General features: G+C 40.3%; 1 protein-coding gene across 6 annotated transcripts in view; it reads left to right on the top strand.

Annotated features, from left to right (window-relative positions):
• PLD5 (phospholipase D family member 5) overlaps positions 1 to 11549 on the top strand; it is a 233624-nt gene extending 222075 nt beyond the window's left edge. For 3 of the 6 annotated variants that reach the window (XM_033099760.1, XM_033099761.1, XM_033099762.1), the window contains exons 9-10: positions 2954 to 3068; positions 6501 to 8182. In XM_033099760.1, the coding sequence (XP_032955651.1) occupies positions 2954 to 3068; positions 6501 to 6757 (372 nt within the window). In that variant the 3' untranslated portion in view covers positions 6758 to 8182. Of the gene's footprint in view, positions 1 to 2953; positions 3069 to 6500 lie in introns of all 6 variants that reach the window. The other 3 variants (XM_033099763.1, XM_033099764.1, XM_033099765.1) reach the window with 2 other exon arrangements.
• The last annotated feature ends 9429 nt before the right edge of the window (positions 11550 to 20978 follow it).

Raw genomic sequence — 20978 nt, forward strand, 5'->3', positions numbered from 1 at the left:
AGTTTGTTACATTCGCAGATCTCAAGAGAAGGGGGCATGCCATGCACTGGAGGGCCATAAGGGAAAATGCCAGGGTCCTCCATGAGACAGAAGGAGTGAGGGGAAACCTGGACAAGAGCCTTTGTTGTGGTTTCCATGGGAAGGAACCAGCGAGGCAGGATAAGCCGATTTAGGGTTGGCTACTGAATAATTCCAGCTGGCTCTGGGCCTAGGGCTGTCCCTGGGTGCCTGGCACGGCGCTGGGGTGACCAGGGCAGGTGGGTAGTGGCCCAGAGTGTGAGCAATGATGAAGGATGTGTCAGAGTATGGGCTCTGGATTGGTTGGTTGGCATACAAAAGGTGCGCTCCCAGGTGTGTTGTCTGCTGTCTCCGGCAGTTAGCTGACCCCGGGAGGGGCAGCCCTCCAGGCCCCGGGAGGCCCCAGACGTCACAGCATTAGCAGATAGAACACAAAAGACATAATAAAGCAGAAGCAGAGAGGAAGGCGTGTACTGTGTATGGACTTGGTGCCTATGTTCCTAGCTCCCTTTCACCTTCCTCTCAGGCCAGCCCAGTTGTCCCTGCCAACCCACTGCTCCCTGACCCCACTGCAGCCCGGCCACCAAGGTGCAGTCAGGGGAAAGCTCCTGTGTGAAATGCTAAGTGCTCTCGTGTAAGACTTGCAAGAGATTACAAGGAAAGTAGAATCCATCATTATAACCTCTACAGTACTTCCTCGGCTTCATTTTTTCAACACTGATAATCACATCACTTGAAAAAAGCAAACGTTAATAGTTCCCTTTCGGACCTTTTTATGAAACTGAAACTCCGATCTTCATTATGGCAGGCCATGCATTTCGAAGCATCGAGATAAGCCTAGGGGACACATCAGCGTGAGGCCCCACAATACAGGTATCTAGGATACGGTACAGGTGGGAGAGGAGCTTTTCCAAGAAGACTGGGCGTTGGAACGTGGCACAAAGCACAACCTCAGGAGACTGGATACTGATACAGCAATGGTCGTGGACAGAGGCAGGGCCCCGCTGGCCTCAGGGGAGTGGGCTCCCCACCCCTGGCTCTGTGGGTTTGTATCCATGCGGGGACTCACAGAAAGACACTCCAACTCACAAAGTTGCCTCAGTCGGCTGGGTTTTTATCTTAATAAATTGACAAATCACTTTCAAAATGTCTTTGCCGTCCCCTACAGCATGTCCGGTATCTAACAGTACGTTAGTGAAGACCATGTGATTGCCACTGTCCTTTTAGTTTCCCAGATAAAGCCATTCCCCTCCTTTGAGCCATCTCCGACTCTAGAGCAAACGGTTTCTAAGTAAAGCCTCAAGCTGTGACACCATCCCTGACTTAAATTAGGGTGTATATTTTATTCTTTTTCAAATCCATCTTGAGTCTACAGTAATGTCTTCCCCTGAAAAGGAAACAGTCAAGTGAGTGGACATGTGTTGTGATGGAATGTCCAAGCGAGATGACTGCTGGCTGTTACCGTGTGGTGCCAAGCCTCAGGATTCACCTTTGACTTAAGAATGTTCACAGGTCGCTATCAGTTTGAAGCAACCCCAAAGGCTGTAAGTGAACCCTCCAAACGATGCAGATTTTGTAGAAGACTGGAACTGAGGAAATAAGGTGACCCAGGCAGCATCACCTGTAACCATGGTGATATGGCCCTCAGACAACATTCCTCTTGGGTAGAAGGTTGTGGCCTGTGCACATTGATCTCAAGTATTCTACAAACACTCAGGCTGAAATGTTCAGGGCTGGAAGAGGACTTAGGGATCCCCTAGTTTATCAGCTCTTTCTCACCTTGAGGGGCAGGGGACCACCAACGCATTCCTTCCCCAAACCAACTTGGAACACTTAGTTTTCAATCTGTAAATGACGTTTCCATTCCTAGGTATCAGGCCGTTTTACTCTCTTCCTCTTCTTTCCTTCAAACACACATCACTCCTCCAAAGGTGTAAGATACTCCGGAAAGATTCCACACAGTTCTGAAAATGTTCAACGTTGTCCAATGTGGGAGAGAGCCAAGCCTCTCACCCTCGATGGCATCTTCCTGTGAGCTCAGGCATAGTTTACGCCTCATCGAAGCACTTAACAATTTCAGTGCATTCGCGAGGCACAAGCCTACTCTTGCTGTCAGCCCTGTGTCATAGTTTCCCCATCCCTGGCTGTTTTGGGGGTCACATTAACATTGAAATTCAGGGTTCATGGTTTGAAGTTGATGTTTTTTGAGTGGCCTTTTAAAAAGAGCTCTAGACCTAGGTGCTCAGAGGAGAAGCATTTGTTCCGTTGGCAAATTCTGTTGACCTTTGCACATCCCCAGTTTAATCAGCCAGTCACTGGCACAGGCCTGCTGTGTTTTGTAATGTTTGCAACATGGAAGCATATTCATGCAGTCCACTGGCGTGCTTGACAGAAAGCACCCTGAGGCCGACTTCAAATGCCAGTGCCTGATGAGTAAGACGATGAGAATTGCACAACCTTCTGGCTCTCAACCTGAAAGAATGAATGGCAACAATGAAACTGTGTTCCTTTTGTAGCTTAAAAGTGTTCATTAGCGACTTGAGCGTGCTAATTTTCTTTCTCATTCCCTGTATAGATTTGAAAACAAAAATAGCTTCATCTGTATGAAGTGACAAGATTATGGTTTAATAACCCAACATGAAGTCTGTTGTCAATATTTGGATAAGAAACCCTCTTGTACTCTTGAACAAAATGAAAATTATTCTCTATTCACCTGCTTGCTTTCTTTTCTTTTCTTTCTTTCTTTCTTTCTTTCTTTCTTTCTTTCTTTCTTTCTTTCTTCTTTCTTTCTTTCTTTCTTTCTTTCTTTTTCTTTCTTCTGTCTTTCTTTTCTTTCTTTCTTTCTTTCTCTCTCTCTCTCTCTCTCTCTCTCTCTCTCTCTCTCTCTCTCTCTCTCTCTCTCTCTCTCTCTCTCTCTCTCTCTTTTGTCTTACAGAAATTTTTTGATCTGGAAAGAGAGAATGCTTGTGCTACAAAAGAACAAAAGAATCACACCTTTCCTAAATTAAACCGTAACAAGTACATGGTGACGGATGGTGCAGCTTATATCGGTAGGTGTCAGGACTGTGAGGGCCCTTAGGGGATCACACAGGTGAGTGGTGATCCAGCTGTGCTCTTTGTACCCCGTGGTGAGGAAGCAGAGCCTTGGGAGCCCCTGCTGGTGAGTGGGGGACCCTGGAGATCAGGAAACAGGAGGGTGAGGACAAAGAGCTCTTCAAACAAACACCTCCTCTATGGCTGGTTCATCTAATAGGAGACTACATAAGATGACTTTTCATAAATGTTTTGCAAAAATTATTTGGTCCATTGCCTCATTTTATAGGCGAGAGGTGAACGGCTCATCAGAGGGTGAGTACTGGTGCTGGAACGAGGACAGGGCACCTTACCCACCGACAGTACTACAGATGGCCTGTCATGAGTGACCGGAAGGCAGATGTCATCGGAGTCCGGTGCCAAAACACTGCCTGGGCAATAATATCCCACCCTTGCTATTTTTCAAATGTCTAAGTTTAGACAATTTACGTACGCTCTCTAAACCTCAGTTTTCTCTTCTATAAAATGGGACTAATAATAGTTTCTACTTCATTGGGTGAAGTTTAAGTGGGATAATGTATGCAAAGCACCTGGCACATGGACCATACCTGATTCGTGTTAGCTCTTTTTATTAAGGTAGTAAAGCTCCAGATGCAGAGATCCTGTGTACTGGTGGAATTACTTACTAATGCCTCAAATCTATCTACTTTCCCATTATGTGTATGCATCCAGGGTAACCCCTTCACTGGTACCCTAACAGGGAGAATGGAGATTATCTATAAAACCATGGTGCATACATCCCCAAACAGCAGCATGGTTATTACATTGTACACATGACGTGGCATCTTTAAAGCGGAGAAGAAAAACACATGCATAGAATGAAGGAACATGGAAATTATTTGTTTTCCAAATTTAGTGAGTGAGTAAAAATGATGCCCTTTTAACTTTGTAAAGCATTTTATTCTCTCAGAAACATTGCCAATAGGGAAGGCGGCTTTTGTTACCTGCAGTTTAGAAATGAGGAGAGTTGGGACATAAAGTGTGAAATGACTTAAACCTGCAGATGTAAGGGGAAAAGAGCTGGGTCTGGAATCCAGCCCACCCCGAGCCCTCCCCATCTGTAGCCCTTCAGAAGACACTGCCATCGGCCACTGGCGAGTGCCACCTCCTGGCTCAGTGAGAAGATATTCTGCCCTTTTTTTGGATACCTTTATAATATTTTTTTCAATTACAGTTGACATTCAATATTATTTTATATTAATTTCAGGTGTATAGCATAGTGGTTAGACATTTATATAATTTATGAAGCAATCCCCTCAATAAGTCTAGTACCCATGAGAAACTATACATAGTTATTCCCATATTATTGACTATATTTCCCCATATTGTACTTTCCATTCCCATGACAATTTTGTAATTACCAATCCCTTCACCTTTCTCACCCAGCCCTCCAACCCTCCTCTGATCTGGCAACCATCAGTTTGTTCTCTGTATCTATGAGTCTATTCCTGTTTTGTTTGCTCGTTATTCTGTTCTTTAGATTCTACATACAAGTGAGATCATATGGTATTTGTCTTTGTCAGTCTGCTTATTTCACTTAACGTGATACCCTCTAGGTCCATAGTTATTGCCATCTATTTATTAATATTTTGCAAATATTTATTTCCAACGTATGGCTTACCTTTTTCTTGACAGTGTCTTTCACAGAGCAGAAATTTTAAAAATTTAATGAGTCTAGCTTAACAATTATTTCTTTCATGGATCATGCCTTTGGTGTTGCATCTAAAAAGTCACCCAGCCCCAGTTCATCTCGATTTTTTCCTATGTTATTTCCTAGGAGTTTTATAGTTTTGCATTTTACATTTAGGTCTATGATCCACTTTGAGTTAATTTTTGTGAAGGGTGTAAGGTCTGTGTCTAGATTCATTTTTGCATGTGGATGCCCTGTTGTCCCAGCACCATTTATTGAAAAGACTATCTTTGCTCTATTGTATTGCTTTTGCTCTTTTGTCAAGATCAGTTATTTATATTTATGTGGGTCTATTTCCGGGCTCTCTATTTTAATGCATTTTTAATTGAGTTTATTTTACTCATAGCACTTTACCAAAACATTAATTCCCTAGAGTGAAGCATAATTCTAGTATAAAAATATCTAAAGGGCATCAAGAGGGAACATTCATTGACAATTTAAATATTAGCATGTTCTGGAAATCTCTTCAGCCATCATTCAGACACCTGCTGAGAATAGTGAATGAAGAGAAATCTACACTGCACCTTGCATGGAATTATAGCTCCATTAAATTTTCCGAAGACTTACAGAAGACTCCCCAAACAGTATCATCTATCTAAGTTTTAATTCTCCAGAGTATATCTGAGTCGATCTTAGCAGACTTGTCTGGAAGATGGTTTGAATTATTAGAGTGCTGACAAAGGGGTAGTAGGCTGATTGATTGAAGGCACTCGGAAGGCTCCTTGAGGCCCATATACCTTTCCAGTGAGTTCAATGACACCTCACCAGGGTGTCATCTGGGACCTCAGCATGCATTCTGGGAGCTGAAATGCAGTCTCAGAAAGAGCTGAGTGAAAGAAACTTCATCTGAACTGAAAACATACTGAGGCATGTGTGTGATTTTGAAGTTAGTCAAGCTGTTAGGAGGTGAAAGGTAGAAGAATGTAGTCACTCTGGTGTAGGAATCCCTCTGTAGGTTTCTGAAAGCAGCCTCGAGCTATAATTGCTGAGAAGAACCTAATGAAAGCTGTTGAGAATCAATAAAGATATAGGATTTTGGCTCCACCCATTGTATTGAAGGAAAAAGTTGAATTTCACAGAAAAAGGCTTCAAAATTTCATCACTCCTCTGCCCTCATCTTGTCCCTTCCCGTGCTACCCTAAAGCATATTTCTATGTATGTCTCCTTCCCAGAGTGTGGTCTGCAGACGAATGGAGCAGAACTCCATTCTGTGTTTTGAAATAGGAGCTGGTTCTCCTTCTCAGGCTTCAGCTTTTTCTTTGATGCCAAAGCTTCTGAGCATGACAATTAGAATCCCTCTTTTGTACATGTGGATTAGATGTTGTCTCTGAGAAGGCAGTAATTGCTCAGAGAATTTTTAAATGGATTCCTATATATTTTAAATGTTGTTATATTTAGTGTGTCTTGTGAACGTCAATAAGAAATAACATTTACAGAAAAGAACAGCAGATTCCTTGTTTTGAGTTTCCAGTTGAGCAAAGCTGAAGAAAATGACAAAAGAACATGCAAATATTAATATGCCATATGTAAGGCTTCTTGGAATTTTTTTTTTTTCTTCCTGAGCTGTTAACACAATTTAGTCTCCCGGTCATTATTCCCGGGTGTTTATTTTGTTATTTTTTAATAGAATCGGCTCTGTGTTTCATTATGTAGGGACTATTTCCCAGTGAGTCCTCACCATTATTTCCTTTGTTTGCAGGAAATTTTGACTGGGTGGGAAATGATTTTACCCAGAACGCGGGCACGGGCCTTGTTATCAACCAAGCAGATGTGAGGAACAACACAAGCATCATTAAGCAGCTGAAAGATGTATTTGAGAGGGACTGGTACTCACCCTACGCCAGAAGCTTACAGCCAACCAAACAGCCGAACTGCTCAAGCTTGGTCAAACTCAGACTCCCCTCAAACAAAACTGCCACATACAACGCGAGTGGGAAGGACCCCGCGAGTGTGTAACACGAACGAACACACTGACAGCTTGTATTTCATATTTATACATAAAGGACTTGAGGAGAGAAAATCCATTTAATATGTCTTTTTTAGGAGGAAAAAAAAGCACACTTATAGAAAATAATCTCTGAACGCCATGTAATATCTAACCATATCTTCGCGGCGTGTACATGAAATTTAAGACTTTTGTATTTGTTATTTCTGACAGAGAATGTCATTTTGGCTTGGAAGTTAGTTTTTACGTTTGCATACAGATTTTAAGACTTTGATGCCTCTTTCTTTCTAGTTTTAGAACTTTTTCTGCTGACTCACCTGGTCCAGTCTTAGGAAGCTTAGCATGTAAGCTCTTTAACCCCATTCTGAGAACTGACTGAGAAAGCAGAGTGAGGATCTCACCTTGGAGAAGAGATCAAACCAAGTATTTATCCTTATAAACCATCTCCAGGGCCTATATAGTCATCTAAGCATGAAATTCTCATGCCAGCTTTCAGTACCCTGGGAAAATACTCTTTCTGCCTCCCTGTTCATTTTCTTCTAATACTGTAGCTTTTGTTTTGTATCGTTTTTCTTTTCACAAGAAGTTCTTATGATGTAGTGTCCCTATACTCACCTCAACACTCGTTCCAAGTGCGATAATATCTTTTGAAAGTGTATGAATTCCTCAGAACGAATACAAAATGGAAATAGCAGTCTTTAATTTTCACCTTGCAGCTACATTTTTCCCTACCAAGTTGGTGGTATTTGAAAACCACAGCCAGCAATATATACCCTTTCTCTCAAGCTCAGAAAAGTTAGCTAGCCCCCTGCTAATACCCAGCAAGCTATTATGTCTGCATTATGAGAATAGAGTAGTTTTTCACATTTTTGCCTAGTTCATGGGGTTATAAAGGAAAGAGCTCCATGTGTCAGTGGATTTTAATTTCTTTAGAATAATTATGCTATTAAGAGTATGCCAGCAAACATTTATAGAGCTATTTAATATACCTTCTGCTATTTAATATACCAAATGCTTTTCAGAGAAATGCAATTTAAATAACGAGCTTAACATATTTTACTAAGAAACAAAAATATTGGATTATTGTTCTATACTATCATTGTATGTTGTTGTTTTCTATCTATACAATGTATAACCCTATATTAATGGAGACTGTTGCTACCCTAGAGAGAGCACGGCCTCTTCGAAGCCCAGAGCCGTCAGGCTGCCCAGTCTTGTTGCCTGACTCTCTGGTCTGGAACTCCCTGTGCTGCTTGGCCTCGGGTTTCTTTTGATAATGTAGGGACAGTAAATACTCACCTACCTCGGGAAGATGTTGTCATGGTAGGAAATATTTATAACTTGTTTTGAAATCAAAAGAACCTATATAAATGCAAAGCATTATGACGTAGAATCTTTTTCTTGAAATACTTTTTGTGGTATCCTGATAGAATCAATACCAGGTTCTCCCCCGAGAACCTCCAAGGGGAAACAAATCCAGTTGCAAATGTGGAGGAACACAGCATTGCCAAAACCCTGCTGGAGATCGTCATTCCTGCTGGGATGGTCATCAGTTTGTCGGGTCTCTTTGGCTTAAAGAACACCAACATAAAACTAGACATTGTGCTAGGGATTATCTTTAGGACTGGCATGTACATGTGTTTTCAGAGCAAAGAAAAGCAATCTCAATGACTTTTTTCTATTTCTAGATTTGATTACTAATATGCTAGAACGAGTAATGAAGGAACCCAGAAATCTTATCCAGTGGTTTTCTTGGTGTACAATGGCTATTGTTGGTCATCCAGCAATCAAATAACTTTCATTCTTATTGTTTCCAAGTATTGCTTTCCTGGATGTTTAACAGGCAGTGAAGAGCTGGAAGAGAGCTGTATTTTAAGGGTGACACTTTTTATGAATGACTGGGGGATTCTTAATGAAACTTTTCATTAATAATGGCCAGCCCATAAAATCTCAATATTTACCATATACCCAATCTCTGTTTCTGTAGGGAGCTGTCCAGCCAGTCATCTCAATAAAGTAAAGGTGGTTTGGGTGATGATTGAAAAGGAAGAAGGCAAAAGAAACCAAGCCAAGAGCAGACATAGAGACAAACACACCAAGTTCAATCCTGGGCCAAGAAAAGCAACTGGGGCTGAGTTTGTAAAGGACATGTGAAGGGATGAGAGGTAACTACCTTGTCAGTTCTCAAGTTGTCTCCTGGAGTATTTGTCACAGCCACGGGACGTGCATATGCTTGGTGCAATGGGGCCCCTTCACTGTCACTATCTTTATATGGGATAGGAGAAGAGAATTTTGTCCTTAGCCAAATGACCACCATTGCCATTTTCCTCTGAGCCCCATCAAACAGGTGGCACCAGGAACTGTGCCCTGGGATTTTGTGCCATGCACCAGCAGCAGCAGCCCTGCCTGCCTGCCCAGCAGCCCACCTCTTCAAGGTGGTTCAGGCGGCAGCAGCCAAGCCACCAACGCCAGGAGGCAAGAGGGCCTTCTGTGGCAGCCACAAAAACAGCCCCCGTGCAGAGTGTCCCAAAGGGATCCATGTCTCCTAAAGGAAATCTAATTCTGCAGAACTTTCTTTTTCATTTGGATGCTTTCTGGACCCCTCTAGAAGTGATCTTCCTCTTTTAAACTGTCTATGCTAAACAGACTACCGACTTCCATTTCTCCCCCACAAACGCCCCAGGAGTTATTTCCCAGGGGGTTGGGGAAAGAAAAGCAAATATAATCTGAGACTGTATTTTAGGTTTCTGTGCGACTAACATTAACCTAGTGCCTTATTTATTCTCAAGCATGAATTTTAAACAGTGACCACTATATCTATGAGTATACTTCTGCTTACTGTAGAGTTCCATAGGAACTTCTGATGGACCTTCCGGCTGAAAACTTGCATACGAGTGTCTACAGTTTTTATGCATCCTGCTCTCCTCCCAAGCCACACAACTTTGATCACCCCCAAATCAAACCATTGACACACACTGTTAAATGTCAATACTGTTGGCTTCCACTGCACTGCCACTGTCCACTAGCATATCAAGTAATTGAACATGCTTATGAAACCGCTGGAGAGGACGTGGAACATTCTAGATTATACCCATGCTCTGTAAACTGTACATTGAGGGTACCTGAAAATGATAAAAGCGAGGCACACTGAAAATGTCCCCACTGTCTTTAGAGGACTTCCAAAGTCTCGTGGGACACAATGAAAACTAGTGTCTTTAAAAAGTCAAAGCAGACTCAGTAAAAGGAATGAAAGGGCTGTGGAAAAACTTTGCATCTATGTAGCTCTGGCCCTACTTTTCCCATTTGGGCTGTATTTGTGCTGTTGGTTGTCTCACTTCTGATTTGGTTCTTAGTGAGATGGGTCTGATCACATTTTGGGCTGATCTTACCGTTTGAAAAACATGTTTTGTTACTGCAGTTACTGGTTTGTTAAAAGTGCCTCACTGAACCTGGGAGTGACAGAAGCTCATTTCCTGCCAGCCTGTGGCTATTCTCAAGTGACTCTGAGTCAGTCTGAGTTTTCGGTTAGCGTTTTTACTGAACTAAATTCCAAGGGGGAAAAATTAAAAGACCATAAGAATTTCTTGATAAGATCAGACCCAGGGTCCGTCTGTCTCAGGAATTCGATCCCAGAATCTGCCTTTTTATCATATGTAAGACCACTTGTATGAGTTTCTTTGTCCAAAATCCATTCCATGATTATTAACATTTAAGGAATGGGAAAAAACTGCCTTCGCTCACAACAGAACAGTCATCTTCTGTAATGAAAGATACTTTGTTCTTGCTCACTCAAACTCAGTCCCTTACAAACAGCCCTAGATATTGTGGATCAATGGTCGATTTTTTGGTTTCCTGTACTTATTCTTAGTGACCTTGTGCACTTTACTAGAAGCCATTTTGAAGGAGAAATTAATGGAATATTCATTTGGCCTAAGGCAGATTGGATAAATTAATCCATATTTAGCATTTTTGCATTTGCTGTGATTTAGCATATTTCCTTTTCCTTATATACTTTGGTAACCAAATAGCTATTTATTATTTTCACCTAATTAGTTTAAATTGGTGGAAGATTTTCAATAGCCCTGAAGTCAATCCCAGTTCATAGCCTACCTTTTCCATTTGAGAGAATTTCCATCTTTGGCTGAATTATGAAGATAACTGCTTTTTATGGTGACTAGCTAGCTAGGTATTCTTCAGAGGTTCCTTGAAATGGCAAAAACTGAATTTTCTTATTTTTGACCCATTGGCAGTCTTGTATTTATGGAGTTCTATAAAAGGTCACTGATCACTTTTATGCTCCTTTTGGCTATTTGATGAAAAGAACTGTGAGATTTAATTGGCTGTTATGCATTTTCTTTTGCTATGTTCAACTACTAAACTTCTAATTCTTTCACAAAGGATATCTTGAATTTTTAATGTTTCGTTATGTAAATAGGATAAAGTTGTACCTGGACATATCTATATTACTAACCTTAAGATACCTAAATAAATTGGTGTGATAAAGGGCTGAATTTGGAGACATCATTAAAATTCTCAAACCTTTCTTATAAGCAAGTGCTGAATTTTTTTCAGAATTAAATATGTGGTTTTCTTTTCCATTCTGTGAGGTGAGGCATTTATTTTTCTCTTCAGCTTGATCTTAGAAACAAACCACTCTCTTATGACTTCCAAGCTCTACTCCAAGTGATGAATTAAGTCTGCAGCTGGGCCACTGGGCTCTGTTCCCAACATTTTGTATATTTGCCCAAAGAGGCATCTTAGTAATGATATCCCTGTCTTTATATATATATATATATATATATATATATATATACACATATATATATACACATATATATATACATATATATATGTATGTGTGTGTGTGTGTGTATGTGTATATATATATATAAAGTTTGTTTCCAATATGTCTTCGTTTTGAGTAAATAACTGATAGGTGGTTTTTTCAGTGAAGAAAACGTTTGTAGAGACCTGGCTGTCTCTTCTGGCCCAGTGATAGAACTGGCATTTGTGGATATGATTTCAGCTGCCTCCTATACTTTCCCACCGCACTCTCTTCTTTCCAGACTTAAATCTATAATCAAAAACACGTGGTATCTACCTGCTCCATAAACCCATACTGAATCACAGGTTTAGAAGCTACCTTAACAGCTGTTGGAATCAACTCCTCCAAAAGCACAGGTTCCCTTCCCATTTCGCCAATCAGAAGTTGAGGGCGTGCTCATGTTTGAATGCTTGGTACAGTGCCTTTCACAAGACCCATTCAGAATGCAATTTTGTTGATTTGCTCAGCTAAATCATGTTTGAGGAAAAGTCTTCTCTCTGAAAGAATGTGTGTGGTATGTGCTTGAGGTGGGTACCCTTTTTGTAAAGAGAAAAAATCTGAAGAGGCATACTTTTTTAAAGCTGTCATTTGAGAGTTTCGCAAAGGCTTAACAAAGCCAACTGAATCTGCGTAGTTTATAATAATTTGATTTGATCAACATTTTCTGAATCCTTCAATTTATGGTCTTTTTTTTTTTTTATTGGGCTAACAGTTTGATGAGAGACAATTGTGTGCAAGGAGTCCAATTAAATCATGGTAAGGGTGAAGATTATTTACGATTTACTTTTATTTTATATGAGAGAAAAATTAGTAAGCGGAAAAGTTTTCCTTTTATAAAGTGGATACCTGGCTCTCAAACCCATTCCTTTTAGCTTCAGACATTTTGAAAAATTGTTAATTCCCTCATGGACTCCACTATGGGAGGACAGTTATGAGGAATGGTTGAGAAATTCTGAGCTTATAAGATACAAACGCGGCCACACCTGGTTTCTAATTTAGAGTGTCCCCACATAAGTATACAATAGGTCTTGGGAATATGACCTCAATTTCCAGGATTTAAAATACTGAAATAATATATGACTTTCCAATATAAATAGAGGAAGAAGGTCTTTAAACACAACTCAGAAAATATGTTCCAACAACATTCATGTGAATCAAAGCTTAATTCATAATTTTACTTTTACTTAAAGGCAGAGGTTACCTGCTTCTTTAGAAAGTGCATGTTACTAAAGGCAACATTCCGCACCCCCCCCACACACACACACACACAATGTAATAAAAGAATGCAGTACCGTAGTTTTGGGGAGATGGCGGTATCAATAGAGCACTTTGAAAATCTTCCATGAGAAAGTGTCATTGTGAAACAAAAGCTGTTTTGTCCCCAGCAGTAAAGCTGTATTATCCATACTTCATGAGTGGATCTATAGTTTTCCTGGATACCTGGAGAGAACACACTCATATTCCTGCATGAACAGAATCATGTTTTCTGTCATGTGAACTCTCCATGTTGGTCACAGTTAATTTTACCAACGTTCATACCTGACTCAAAGAAACCCATTTACAGGCTACGGAGTGGCCTAGGAATGGAGACATACCCAGCAGTGGTATTCTGGTTGGATGGCACCTGGCCCAGCCAACCAGAGCCCTCCTTCAGGGAGTCTGAATATGAGGCATGGAAAGTAAAAAAAAAATGAGTAGTGCTGAGAGCAGCCAAAATAGAGAGAGGAACGAAGTCACCCTAATGGTCCCACCTTGCAACAGTAATGGCAACTACTTAACTACTTAACTTCTGCAGTTAAGACAAGTAAGAGTTCTTGTTGATTCACTGTTTCTGCTCTTAGGTTACTGGAGTAATAATGGTAGATTCCTGAACAAGGAGGCTGGACTTTGTAGTTACTGGGTTGCTTTCTTATCTTCCTTATTTTCTTATGTATCAACACAAATAAACTCACATTAATTGAGATAACCTGACTGCATGTCTATTCTTTGCAATCCGGAGGGGCCTAACATGCTTACTAAAGTTAAAGCTATGCTTATTTTTAGGTAGCAGGGAAGTAAATGATGAAATAAAAGAAGCACTATGTGGGCGACTGGTTGGCTCAGTGTTAGAGCGCAGTGCTCATAACACCAAGGTCACCGGTTCAATTTCCACATGGGCCAGTGAGCTGTGCCCTCCACAATTGGATTGAAAACAACGACGACTTGGAGCTGATGGGTCCTGGAAAAGCACACTGTTCTCCAATAGTCCCCAATTAAAAACAAACAAACAAAATAAACAGCACTGTAGTATACCATGTTTTGATTAGACGTGGACTCCCATTAGAAATCTTCATATTGGCTGGCCCAGTGGCTCAGGTGGTTGGAGCTCCATACTCCTAACGTCAAGTTCGCCGGTTCGATTCCCACATGGGCCAGTGAGCTGCGCCCTCTACAGCTAAGATTGTGAACAACAGCTCACCCTGGAGCTGGGCTGTGGTAGACTGCTGCAGGCCGCTGTGGGTTGCCACAAGTGGCCGGCGGCCAGCGTGAGTGGCAGGCAGCAGCCAGCGAGAGCTGCCTTGAGCTGCTGTGAGTGGCCAACTAGTGACCGACTGCCTGAGCCAGGGGGAGCACAAGTCTCATAATACCAGCATGGGCCAGGGAGCTGTGTCCTACACAACTGGACTGAGAAACAACGTTTGAACCGGGGTGGGGGTGGGGGGGGAAGACGAGGAGGAAGGGTGGGGGGCAGAAATCTTCATAGCAAATCACCTGGATCCACTGCATAAGTGTTAAATATCAAATCAATTGTAACCAAATACCCTAGACTCATAAAGATAAATTAGAAGTATTGAAAATGGACATTAAAAAGCCATTTAGAAGATGACTACATGATAGACATAGAGATTGTTAGAGCTGGAAATAAAGTAACTCTTAAATTACAAACTCATCATTTTTATATGAGTAAAATGAGGCATAGAACACACACTGAGTTAAGTAGAGACAAGTGTTATAAACTTAGAAATTGTTTGTAAATATATATTTTGATGATTGACAATGCAAACATTGCTAATAAGACAAATATTTGGGGTAAATGGGTAGTTTACAGGGATTTGTAAAAGATGGAGGTGAAATTACCCTTAAGAGGGCTGACAAAGATACATGGGTCTTTAAAGATGGGACAAAGATAGATGATATAATTTAGACTGTAAAAACATCCAAAGAATCAAAAGATAAACTCTTAGAATTAAAACTTTAGCAAGACCTCTGGACATAGATCAACAAACTGATTTCTATATACCACCAACAAAGCAAACATGAAATTTAAATTATACAGTTTACAATGGTATAAAAACTTACATGCCTAAGAATAAATATATGTAAAGATGTGTAAGGCCTATGCATAGGAAATTAAAACTCATTGAGAGAAAAATAAAGAAAACCTAAATACATGTTAAGGTATGACACTTTTGGAGATTAAAAACTCAATATCTTAAAAATGTTAATTCTCCCCTGAAATGATCTATAGATTTTATATAATTCCAGTCAAAATATAGACCAGGTTATTTATTGAAAATGATAAGTTGATTGTAAGACATATGTTAAAATACAAAGGACAAGATTAACCAAGATAGCTTTAAAAAAACAAGGTGGGAGAATTCATCCTACTAGATATTGTAACTTATTATAAAGCTACAATAATTAGGACAATGTGGTTTGGTGCAAGAATGAACAAATAGACAAATGGAACATACCAAAAAGTCCAGGAACAGACACATGCATATATGGACAGTATGTTTACAACAAAATAGGCATTGCAAAGAAAGAATTTACCTTTCAGTAAAAGATACCATATTAGAACAAAAAAGAAAGAAAGAAAATTAACCCCCTACTTCACAGCACACACAAGAAATCAATTATAGGTGGATGGTAGATCTAAATGTAAAAAAAGAAAACAATGAAGTTTCTAGAAAATAATAGAACATCTTTCTGTATTTAGAATAGGGAAAGATTTCTTATACAGAACATATAAGTTTCCAAAGGAACCACTATAAAGGAAGTTGTGTATCAGCTTGGACTACATTAAAATTAAGAAATTCCATTCACCAAAGTACACCACTAAGAAAATGAAGACAAACCACAGAGTGGGAAAAGACATATACAAAAAATAATTCATAAAGGGCTCATATCCAAAATATAGAAGGAACTTCTAAAAATCAATAAGAAAAAGATTAACAATCCCATAGAAAAACGGGCAAGAGGCTTGAAAAGAAACATCATAAAAGGTTATATACAATTATCCAATACATATATGAAGAGATGGTCACCCTCGTGAATAATGTAGATTATGAACTATGGTGAACTATGTAGCTTAAAACCACATTTAGATATATGACACTACCAAATTGGCGAAAATTTTAAAAACTGATAATGACAAATTTGGGGAGGTTGTCGAGCAACAGGAACTTTCACACACTGCCGAGAGGAGTACAGTCTCATTGGAAACTGTCTTTTTTTTTTTTTTATTAAGTTGAGTATGCTCATGCCTGTGACCTCACCATGTTATTTTTACATGTAAAACAAATAGTTATATATGTACATATATATTGAAAGAATAGCACTATTCATAACAGTCAAAAACTAACAACAACAAAAAAGACCATCAATAGTAGAATGGATACATTGGGATTTATTCATACACAAAATTATTAAAAAGTAACGAAAATGAATGAACTCCAACTATATGTAACGCCATGGTTGAATCTCACAAACAAAACGGTGGCCAAAAAAAGCCAGAGAATACACACAAAAGATCCAGCAAGCATGCATTGATTTGAAGTTCAGAAATGGGCAAAAATAACCTGTGGTGGTCAGGGTAGTGGTTCCCTTGAGGGGAGGTTGGGTAGTGAACTGGAAAGAGCATGAGGGAGGCATCCAGGGTCCTGATGCCACACGACATACTGTGTGATGGAACCGGAGTTTAAAGTCAGGACTTTGTGTCTCCCAAATGTGAACTTTTTTGTTTTACATATCTACCTGGTCTAATACTGCTTTGCACAGCACCAATTTATTCTAATGTCACCTGTCTCTGAAATATTTCCCTTAAAATTATATACAAATGTAGGATAACTCACAAGTATCTTTTAATATATTTATTTGCCAGACTCTAAGCTCCGTTGGGTTCTCTTAGCCAACGAAGGCTAATTTATTTTATGTGGATTTGAAACAGTATGATGTAAAATATAAAATCTTACATTACACGAGTGATAGGAAGATTTCCAAAATGGCCCAAGGACCCCCATGTTCTAGCACTCACACAGTAGTATAACCCCCCTTACTGTGAGTGTGGGCTGGATCTAGTGACATCTAACTAATGAAATATTAGAAATCGATGGGATGTCACTTCTCTAAATAGGTTTCAAAATACTGCAAACTCCATATTGCTGGCAGATTCTCTCTACTGCCTTCTTGGCTCGTGCATTTGAATGAAGCAGGCTGCCATGTTAGAAAGGTCCACATGGCAAAGAGTTGAAAGGCAGCCTTTTCAAACAATAGCCAACAAGGAATTGAGACACTCTGTCCAACAGTGGTGAGGAAGTAAACTCCACCAACAACCACATAAAACTATTCCCCAGTCTAGCCTGGAAGAGACCTTAGACCTAAACCTAGATGGCAACCTCATGAGAGACCACGAAACAGAGTCCAGCTCCACTTGTGCACAGAGGCCTGATCTGCAAGAACCTTAACATAATAAATGTGTATTGTTTAGAGCCGTTACATTCGGGGGTGATTTGTTACACAGCAAGACATGACTACAATACTCGGCTGAAATAATAGAACGTCTCCTCCTTCTGTTCTCACGATGCCTTCATATTTTTTATTTAAAGAATCATAATGTCAGAGTTAAAGGCCCAGTAAATTTTGAACTGTTTATCCTTTTGCCTCATGGAACTGTTATTATAATTTATAACTGAAACATTTTTTCCCTTTGTTTTTCATGAGTTTCTGAAAGGCCTGTGTTGAATATTTACTGATAAGTATTTACAGTGAATCATAGTCTTACCCATAAACACTAAGGTAAACGCTTCAGCCTGGAAAAAATTTTAACACTTCAGAATTGTAGAGTACACAGGTGACTAAGATGTGAATAATGAAAAATGAGCATTTTGAAAAAAGAAATGGGTGAGGACCACCCACGCTGCAGAAGAGGGTGTGAAACAAATTGACACAAGGACAACTAAAGCCAAATCTGAGGTCATATTTCCTTCACTGAGTTGTAAGCTGATTTCCAACCCAACTATGCTTGTCTTTAAGTAAAGATAGATGTTATGTCTGGACTGCTCTCTTTATTCTTTTATGATATTTAACAAAAAGTCCTAAATTTAAAAACTCGCATGTAAAATAGGCTGTGGGTTTGGAATATTATTTTTACCTAGTGATTGTCCCCTCTCCTGCCTAATGCTTATAAGTAACTGAATTGACCAGTTTTACAGCGGCTCTTACATGGACGTGATGGCTCTTATACATAAATTTGAATTGACATATTTAGAAATGAAGCTGCAAAGAGCAGTAAAAGGCTCTGTGATTCAAGCAGGAAAACCTTGAGTACTGGCATCTGGTTCCTAGGACATTTACAGGAACATGGCTTTCTGGGTAAATTATAGATCCAGACTAAGAGTCTCCAGAGGAATCAGTGACTATGTGACATCAGCTTCCTTCTCTTCCCTTCCCTTGGGTAGAGGGTAGAATGTTGGGCCACTCTGTCCCCGCTCTCCATGGGGATGGGTGAGCTTAAGTACCATGGAGACAACTTCCGTCTTGTAAATCACTGTGTCTCCAGCACTCAGCACACAGGTGGCTCAGAGTAGGCAGGTAACAAGCCATTTTTTAAAAATATTTTAAAAATTTTGTCAATTACAGTTGACATTCAGTATTATATTAGTTTCAGGTGTACAACATAGTGATTAGACATTTATATAACTTACACAATGATCACCTTAGTAAATCTAGTACCCATCTGATAGCATACACAGTTGTTAAAACATTATTGACTATATTCCCTATGCGGTACTTTACATCCCCATGACTATTTTCATAACTGACAATTTGTACTTCTTCATTCCTTCCCCTTTTTCACCCATCCTCCTAACCCCTCTCCCATCTGGCAACCATCAAAATGTTCTCTGTATCTATAAGTGTGTTTGTTTTGTTTGTTCATTTATTTCGTTTTTAGATTCCACATATAAGTGAAACTATATGGTATTTGTCTTTTTTGTCTGACTTACTTCACTTAGTATAATACCTTCTATGTCCATTCATGTTGTTGCAGATGGCAAGATTTCATTCTTTTTTATGTCTGAATAATATGTATAACTTCTTTATCCATTTGTCCATCAGTGAACAGTTAGGTTGCTCCCACGTCTTAGCTATTGTAAATAATGTTGCAATGAACATAGGGGTGCATATATCTTTTAGAATTAGGGTTTTGGATTTCTTTGGATAAATACCCAGAAGTGGGATTGAAAAATCAGCTGTTGAATGAATAAGTGAGTGAATTGGTAAATTGAGGTAGCAAGCTTTTAAGACCATTTTCTTACGTGCAAATTAAAGGGATATGTTTCTTTATGTGAATTGTTCTTAAAGGAAGCTGCTTTTAAGCCATAATGCGTTTTTGGCTAATTTGCCTGTAAATCCCAGGGGAGAGACTTTCAGGATTCTACACATTCTTGATCAGCTGTTTGAAAACCATACAGCAGTGTTACTAAACAACCTGTTCAGGAGTCGCTCTTCCAGATAAAATCCTTCGATGAGATACATACAGTTTCCACAACAGCATATGGTGTCTGCAGATTTTCCTGGTTCCACTGGTTTGGCCTCATTGGGTATTGTTGACATCACTTGGATTTGCGGACTTGAAAGACCAGCTGGCTGCTATAACTGGGCTGTCACCAAAGTTCAGATCCCATCTGTCAGAAACACCCTGAAGTGACTGGGCTTGAGGGGGAATTCACTCCGAATAGCCAAACTCAAGTGACTCATGCAGAAGCCAGAGTACTAACTATTATAGTTCACAATGAGAAATTTGACTTCCAACATCAGCCGGTCTGTAATTCTCTCTTCATCGTGGAAGCGACCTGGAGAGCCTGTTGTGAGCATAAGCTTCCTTGGTGAGTGTGGAAATCCAAACCAAAGGACTTGTGTGGACATAAGGACACACGCTTGCCAAGGAATCAGAGCAACCCTGCTAGCTGGCTGGAGCATTACCCTGACTCCTTAACAGTGGTGTAGACACCCTGACAAGTTTTTGATTTCTGGGCTTCTCTTTATGTCCATGCCTTCCTTCAGGCAGGACTGCTTCAGTTAGAGAGATGAGCAAGGTGTTTCTTCTGAATTTAAGGCAGCTCGAATCAGCGTCTGGAGAGAATTATCCTCCTCCATCCCACACATACAGACACATGCACACACACCCTTATCCACACCACCTCCATCCATCTTACCTTATACCTTCTCTCACAGTGATGGGTCCCACATTCAAACGTGATAAACATCCACACCAGAAACCTATGAGATACCCCTGCCTCCCATTCTATTTACCACCAATTAGGCCACTAGCAATTTTAACCCCTCTCCCTACAGTATTTCCAAATCTGCTCATACTATACATCCCCAACGCCCCTATGGCAAACCCCCCCTTGTCTATCATCTTCTTTCCGGCATGGAAAACAATCTTCCTGTCTCCCGTATTGCGTGTGTCCCAGAGGACCTGGGAAGCTCTTCCCAATATGCTCACTCGACCCAAAACTGACCACTCTTAAGATAGTTTGCTGGTGCCCACACTTAGTGCAGGATGAAGCCTTATTTCTTTAGCCTGACACACGAGGAGTTCAGATCTGACCCCTGCCCCTGTCACACTCATCCCTGCCCTTCCACACAGGCCCCCTAGGCTGCCCCTCCCTGGCCTCCCAGTCCACAGGACCTGGCTGGTCCCTGGATTTATCTCACTTTCTTACACTCCCAGGCTGTTTCCTCTGCTGAAGCTCCCTTTCCCTGTGTCTTCTTCTACTTGTCTTTAAGACTCACATCCTCTCTTCTTCCCTGACCTCCTTCCTCTTCCCCCAGCTGAGCGCAGTGCTCACCTGCCACGGTCCTTGGGCACTCCCATCACAGCCTTTATCATATAACAGGTGGTGTGCTTGTGGATCCCAGCAGACTGTGGGGTCTTTGAGAGAAGCCCAGGACTCAATAAATGTTTGTGGAGTCAATTAATAAATACAATGTGTCAATTACAGTGAAAGATATTCCAGAAAAATGTGGATTTGCATATTGGTTTGGCCACTTATTAGCTGTGTGATCTTGGGCATCTTAATTAATATCTCTGAAGCTGTTTTCTCATCTGAAACAAAGGCATCAGAAGAGATGCTTTGCAG

This window comes from Rhinolophus ferrumequinum, chromosome 27 (genome assembly GCF_004115265.2).
Source record: "Rhinolophus ferrumequinum isolate MPI-CBG mRhiFer1 chromosome 27, mRhiFer1_v1.p, whole genome shotgun sequence".
Classification (NCBI taxonomy): Eukaryota; Metazoa; Chordata; class Mammalia; order Chiroptera; family Rhinolophidae; genus Rhinolophus; species Rhinolophus ferrumequinum.